The sequence below is a fragment of the Gymnoscopelus braueri genome (assembly GCF_963280865.1).
Source record: "Gymnoscopelus braueri genome assembly, chromosome: 2".
Lineage (NCBI taxonomy): Eukaryota > Metazoa > Chordata > Actinopteri > Myctophiformes > Myctophidae > Gymnoscopelus > Gymnoscopelus braueri.
Window position 1 is genome coordinate 10,751,070 of NC_137604.1, and position 7,380 is coordinate 10,758,449.

The 7,380-nt window shown below is 37.8% G+C and overlaps 1 protein-coding gene across 2 annotated transcripts in view; it reads right to left on the bottom strand.

The window, feature by feature from the left end:
- The window catches only part of LOC308098915 (uncharacterized protein), a 52,362-nt gene extending 49,958 nt beyond the window's left edge, over window positions 1-2,404 (bottom strand). For both annotated transcript variants that reach the window (XM_080447386.1, XM_080447385.1), the window contains exons 1-3: window positions 2,320-2,404; window positions 1,822-2,157; window positions 1,491-1,673 (exon numbers count right to left, since the gene is read on the bottom strand). In XM_080447386.1, the coding sequence (XP_080303512.1) occupies window positions 1,491-1,673; window positions 1,822-2,157; window positions 2,320-2,353 (553 nt within the window). In that variant the 5' untranslated portion in view covers window positions 2,354-2,404. The remainder of the gene's footprint in view (window positions 1-1,490; window positions 1,674-1,821; window positions 2,158-2,319) is intronic.
- Window positions 2,405-7,380: the final 4,976 nt, after the last annotated feature.

The following is a 7,380-nucleotide window of genomic DNA, read 5'->3' on the forward strand; positions in this document are numbered from 1 at the left end:
ACTGTGCTGTTTTACATTTTTTTGCCTAATAAAATATTCAATCAATCAATCAATCAATCAATAATACTTCATAATTGCTGCCAAATTGGTAACAGTTGCTATGCATCCCAAATTAATTCTTATAGTTATAATTCATTATAATCAATTGATAATGCTTTATTATCACCGTTATAATGTGTCATAACCATTATAATGCATTATTGTAATGCATTATACTACGATCATAAGTTATTATACGTGGTCATTTGTTACTTTATGATCATTTTATAAGGCTTTATTATCACATTTATAATGCCTTATTATCACTTATAAGGCGTTATACAGTGATTATAAGTTATTATAAAGTGAACATTTGTGACTTTATGATCATTTTATAAGGTATTATTATTACATTTTTATCGCCTTTAAATCACTGTTATACTGCATTATAATTACTGTTATAATGCATTACACTATGATCATAAGTTATTATAAGTGGCCATTTGTTACTTTGAGATCATTTAATAATGCTGTATTATAACATATAAAATGCCTTATACTCACTGTTATAACGCATTTTAATCACTGTTATAATGCCTTATTATAACTTATAATGGATTATAACTGTCATTATAATGCATTATATCAGTGAGTATAAAGGATTGATTATAATGGATTATAACTATGAAAATACATTTTGGGTTGCATATTAAATGTTATGATTGCATTATACGTTGTTATGAATATTTATAACTGTAATCATCACGTGTTATAAGCATAATACAATGCATTTATACTTGAACTTATAAGTCATTATAATAAGCTTTATTATGTGTTATGGTTATGCTTATAAAGCATTATGAGTATTTATGAGCTCTTATAAATCTGATTATACAGGGTTATGAGCAGATTATAATGCCTTATAAGTATGTATATAATGCGTTATACACATGGGATGCATAGCAAGTGCTACCGAAAAATCTGTATGATACATCTGTATCACATGACTGAAGCTATGTAACAATTGACAGTGTCTCCTCAAAAGGTGCTCACTCTCCACGGTGGAAGTCAGCTACTCACTCCAACTTTCTGAGATTGAATAACTTATGTGTAATTGTTCATTAATGACTCTCGTCTTTGTGTCTCTCATAGGCAATGTATAGGAGAGCCTACTACTGGAAAGCACACCGTTGAAGCTGCTAATTTGGGACAAACTTCTGTTTTGCCTCCTTTGAAACCCTTTACCAACCCAGCATTGTTAATTCTACCCTTAAACTGCTGTTTCATCTGAAATTTCAGACTCGGTTGTTTGTGTGGTTCAGCACTTCTCAACATGCACGCATGCACACACGCACACCATTTTATAGCTAGCTAGCCATGCCGTGAAAACACTACAGACCTAAATAGACTGTGTATACACAATAACCTTCTTATTATGCATTGTGAATTGTATACACACTATATTGAATGATGCACTGCACACAAAGGATGTGAGTAAACAGACTGCATACCAGTCCCTGAAGATGAGGAGGAAGAGGATTCATGAAACATGGCTGTTGTGGATACGATGGAGATCAATGTAGAAACATCAGGATGTTGAAATGTAGACACGGGAGTGGTCATCTTTGCTGTTATAACTGTGGTCTTCTTAACTGTTGTAACAGGAGTGGTCGTCTTAACTGTTGTAACAGGAGCTGGAAGCATGTTGAATGAATGAAGATATTTGATCAAGTTTATGTTTAAATGTTTCTATTATTTTGACACAATAATGAATCCTTTCAACATATGGAGAATGAGACATGGTACACATTCATCATTGAGGCACAGTAGTTATATACTTACCATCTTTAACATTAAGATTAACTCGTCTGTATTCATCCATCCCGTATTCTCTCTCCAGTCCACATACGTATGTTCCAGAGTCAGACTTCTGGAGTTTAGTGATGGATACAAATAATTCTGCTTTATAGTTTCTTATACTTATTCTATCTCTTTTTGTACTTTTTCCAGATTCTGCCATGGCAATTGTGTCTTGGTTTTTTTTGCATTCATTTTTACAGAGGTATAATGTATAATCCTTATTCCACCAGGTCCATTTATCCCATGAGCAGGTGAAAGACACGTCACCCCCAACTTGGCCAGTTGCGCTGAGAGGTGTTGGCTCCACAATACTCCACACTACAGTACAAGAGGTAAGCAAGGAAACAACTCATCAGTATGACACACAACTTATTAACTGACATGATGTGAGGAGTGTATTTATGCAGAAGGTTTCTAGATGCTCTACACAACAGTGGACAGACAAAGGATGAGACAAAGACACAAGCAGAGGTCACTCACCAGAAAGCAAACAGTAAATGTAGATATTTCTCATGATGACAACGAGCTGCAAATGACTTGATATCAAATTCTGTCTGCCGAGGAAAGGGACTTCCTCATACATTGGCATTGGTTTCACTTCTACAATGGGAGGAACACTGTATGTTACAGTCAACCAAACCCAACCCCATCGCCCCTGCACCGACCCTGGGATTGTTCATGCAGCCCACAACAAACTTTAATAATAGACTGTATCCATGTATAGTTGGATTTTTGTTCCTCAAATTCTCCATTTAAAACAAATAAATAAACATACTTGTGACATGTTAACAAAGTCGTAATTGCATTTTTTTGTATGTTGTACTATTATACAGCCTAAAAAGCACCCTATTCAATCATAAACGCCTTTATACTTTGTCTTAACTAAACCAACCCATTCAAAACCCGGTGCAACACTTTACAACTAAACTCCAAACTAACTTCATAATTCTGTCTGTCCCCTGTACGATTTCTTCTTAGAGATGAATCAGTTGAAATATCCTGTTTCTGATATTTCTGTCATCAAATGCCACAATTTCCTAATAAAGTTAGTTTTTGTGCTCGTGACTTACAGCAGCATCGTTGAGTCAGTTATATTTGTGTCATTGTGGCTCATAGTCATGTATTATGGTCTCTCAGGGCACAGAAACCTCACTGTCTGAAACAGGAACTCAACCTAACCACAACTTCCACCTGAAGAAACGATTCTCATACTTCTGTTGTCATTCTTTTAATAAAGTCATCGGCTTCAGTACATTAATTGAATGAGTACTTATCAAATCAATTGATGTTTATTTTCTTTTACAAAGCATGCTATTGTAGGGTGGGGGAGTGGACAATTCAAGGGCCCCACCGAATAGTAATATGCCAAATAGGCCTGTGTACCCATGCTTTGAATAAAGGTCTAGGTGTCTTTACAATCTGTCCTAAGAAGAATCATCAGCCATAACATTGTTTCTTCTTTAAAGGAGCACTTTATTTTCAACCTATCTTCAAATAAATGGTCCTCACTAATGCTCATTATATTATGGTACCATGTCTGTGTCTCAGAGGAGGGCTGTGGATAGCAGAAACCTGCCTAACAGTGACATCATCGATAGGCAGGTTTGGTCATTTCAAACAATGCCTGTTCATGTCCGTGCACACACGCATACAGTGTGAGAAATGTCAGTTTCAAATAAGAAGCACAAAAAAAAAAAAAGGGAAATGAGTAAGCAGCACAGTTTCCTGTCATTTGAGGGAGGTTGTCATAGATACATTTGTAACAACCATTTCAGGAAGGTTATCATACTAGCACTGTGTAAAAACGTATGTGTGTGTATTTGTAACTAACAAAATTGGACAAGACGTTGGCCAACTTAGAGTACGCGTGTTTCATGAGTCAGGAGTCAACTTTGTCAAAGTACCAAGAGAGATTTGCTAATCCCCAGGAAAATGCAGTTGATACAAGTTCATGGCTGGATTGTGAACAGTTGTCAGTGAAGTAATAATCAGACCATTTCAAATGATGTGTTGAGGGTTGAACTTGCACTCACAAATCCTCTGTCCCTATATTATTGAAACTAAAGACATCCGTGCTTAATAATCCTTGTGGACACTAACAGATCTACAGTACATACCTCCAATAAAAGGAATTTCTCAACCTACACGTCTGATTGTTGGTAAGTTTGTAACTTTCCTCTTCCACCCCAGATTTGAACCCAGGTTTCCTGTGCAATTAAGTGCTGACATTTTTACCACTGATCTACTAGCCTGCCTGTTTGCTCAGGGGACACATGTTATCTTGACAATCAGGTAAAAATCTGTGTCAGATCCTGTATCCTAGGTGAGAGATGACCTTTGATATGATCCATGGTCTCAATAGAGGAGCAGGGAGACAAATTACAACCACCCCAATTAAGTTATATTGTATTTACATACTCTACCAAACAGATTGGACAAAAACATTTTTTTTTCATCATTATTTTTTACATAGTGCTGCTTTGAGATCAGTCTGGGTAAGGGGATACAAACAGTAATTTTGGTGAGTAAAATATTATGACTTACATAATATGCATTTTTCCTACGGGCTGGGGCGGCACCTGTCAGCAGGGAGTGTTGGGCGGGAACAAAGTTGAACTTCTTCAGCACCACCGGCTTCGAATGCTATCAATGCATTGAATGGGAGATTATCACGTTTTATCAGACCATTGAATAGGCGAGTAGGCGACGAGTAGGCGATATAATGACCTTTTGTCCATTTGTCAGACCATTCATTGGGCGTAATCAGGAGCTACTGACCTACTTGGAGGCGGAGCAGTCCCCACGACAATATTTACGATTCTGTGCCTATCGGTCCATAACTCGAACGGCGCTGAGTAGGCACAGGCAAACGTCACACCGTTCAGGACGGCTACTCGGTCGCTTTAGCTCCCTCGGTGGTCCTTCACGGGGTGACAGTTCGCCTGAGACTGCGCGCCTCCGTCATGGTCCGAAACCAAAACCAAAACCGAAACTGAACTATTTAAGTCATCTCCGTTGGTAGGTCAGTATGTCTTGATAACACCCAATGAATGGTCTGATAAATCGCGGGTAGGTCAGTATGTCGCTAGCCTCGGAAACCCATGCTTTTTTTTTTTGTTACAAAAGAAAAAAAGCCTGGGGGAGCCATGCAGGAACGATGGTCTTAGGACCTTGTTATCTCCTAACCAATCACAGTGCAGAGGGGCGTCGCTCTAAATTTGGTGACGTCAGCGTGCTCCGTGCACAGGCCGGGGGGGGGGGGAGGGGAGGCGGGGACATAGATTGGTGAAGCAATAGGAAGCCCCGCACGAATCCGTGCGGCTGAGTTTGGATCCGCCCTTAAAGACCATCGATTGGGCTCGTTCTCTCAGTCTAGTATGTCGCCTATTTCGCCTATTCAATGGTCTAATAAAAGGTGATAATGTCCCATTCAATGCATTGATAGCATCCGAATCAGGTGTCAGCACGGTGAAGTTGGTTTCACGTTGGGTGATGTCAGATTGAAGTTGGATATTTCCCGTTGCCTTTTATGGTATTAAATGGAGCGTTGAACAATGCAAATGTTCTACTTGTGAACACGTTTGTCAAATACGAAGTGCTGAGATTCCTCATGCCATACACCTGCGATACACACACATCAAGGCTATACACGTCCTTTCTAAGCACAATCTGATCTGATCATGAGAGTAAACACACCACTTTACACAACATTTACACACAATGTAGGAACAGCTTAGTGAATGAGGCCCATTGAGAGCATCATACAGACACTCAGAGACAGAGACAACCACACAGGCAGAGAGACACATGAAAACAAGCAGAGGTCACTCACCAGAAAGCAAACAGTTAATTGTAGACATTTCTCATGATGACAACGAGCTGCAGATGACTTGCAAATGACTTCATGCTTTGAATAAAGGTCTAGATGTCATTACAATAAGCAGCCGGACAATGTCTCTTTATTATTCTCCACCTTCTTACTCTGACCTTTACCACATTACATTCACACATAAACACACATCCCACATGTGATTAGCTTCACTTTCTGCCTTTCATAGAAAGCAGTGGTGTAAAGTAACTAAGGACATTTACTCAAGTACTGTACTTAAAGGGGAAGACCACCCATTTTCAATATTTAACTATGTCATTAATATAGCATAAAGGAGTTGTGTGGAAATAAGAAAATTTTTAAATGTTAAAAATTTTAAATGTTAAACCCAAATTGATTTTGGGTTTAACATTGCAAATTACACCATGATGAGTCATCACGGTGTAATTTGCAATGTTAAACCCAAAATCAATCCTCCAGTTCAACGCAACACAGAAAGGGGGGAACTTTTTTCTTATTTCCACACAACTCCTTTATGCTATATTAATGACATAGTTAAATATTGAAAATGGGTGGTCTTCCCCTTTAAGTACACTTTTGAGGTATTTTTACTTTACTGGAGTGTTTCCAATTTTCAATACTTTTACTTCTACTCCACTACATCTCAGCGGCAAATATTGTACTTTTACTCCACTACAATTATTTGAAAACTTTAGTTAATAGTTATTTAGTAGATTTGGATTATTATCACAAAACATGCAAAACACGCATACTTAGGCTATTTGAAAATAGCCGATCTACATGCTCAAGTTGTGAGCGTGTAGATCTGCTATTTTCAAAGGATTTGTATACATTTGGAAACTTGTGAAATGGGACCTTCTACAAAATGAGTACTTTTACTTTCAGTACTTAAGTATATTTTAATGCAAATACTTTTGTACTTTTACTCAAGTACATTTTTAATACCGGACTTTTACTTGTAACAGAGTATTTCTACATTGTGGTATTGGTACTTTTTTCCACCACTGCTCTAAAGAAAGGCCTTGACGAACTGAAAGTGTCAGATGCTCGACGGATGTAGCTCCATGGAGGTGTCAAGTGCATGTGTCAAAAGATGTTGATGCTTCTTTGCGAGCACGGCTCAATTCATCTTCAAACATTTACCCATTAAGACCGGGAACGCATCTCTGTCATTTTTAGATTTCTTTGGGCTATTCAAAAATAGCAGATCTACAAGCTCGAGTTGGTAGATCTGCTATTTTTTGAAAAACTCAAATCTTTGCTTCTGGGGATTCTACAAATGCCTGCTAAATCCCTACAGTTTTTTGAAAAAGATTATGTTGCTATAATATCAGTGGTTCTCAATCCTTTTCATGTCAAGGACCCCCAAAATTATACGTATTTGGCTGCGGACCCCCATCTCAAACTATGACCCCCAGAAGCAAAGATTTGAGTTAAAAATGTTCACTTTAAAATATATTTTATTCAAAGATTTGCACACATTTTCACGATATTTTTTTTTTTGCAGATTTACAAGCCGAGTGCCGCGCTATGAGCTTGTATATCCGCTATTTTTTAATAGCCAAAGAAATGTAAAAATGACACAGATTCGTTCCCGGTCTTAATGGGTTAAAACACATTTGCATCTTTGTGTTTCTAAAAAGTCTATTGATAATGTTTATGATCTGTTCAAGCGTGTGTGGGTCACCTCT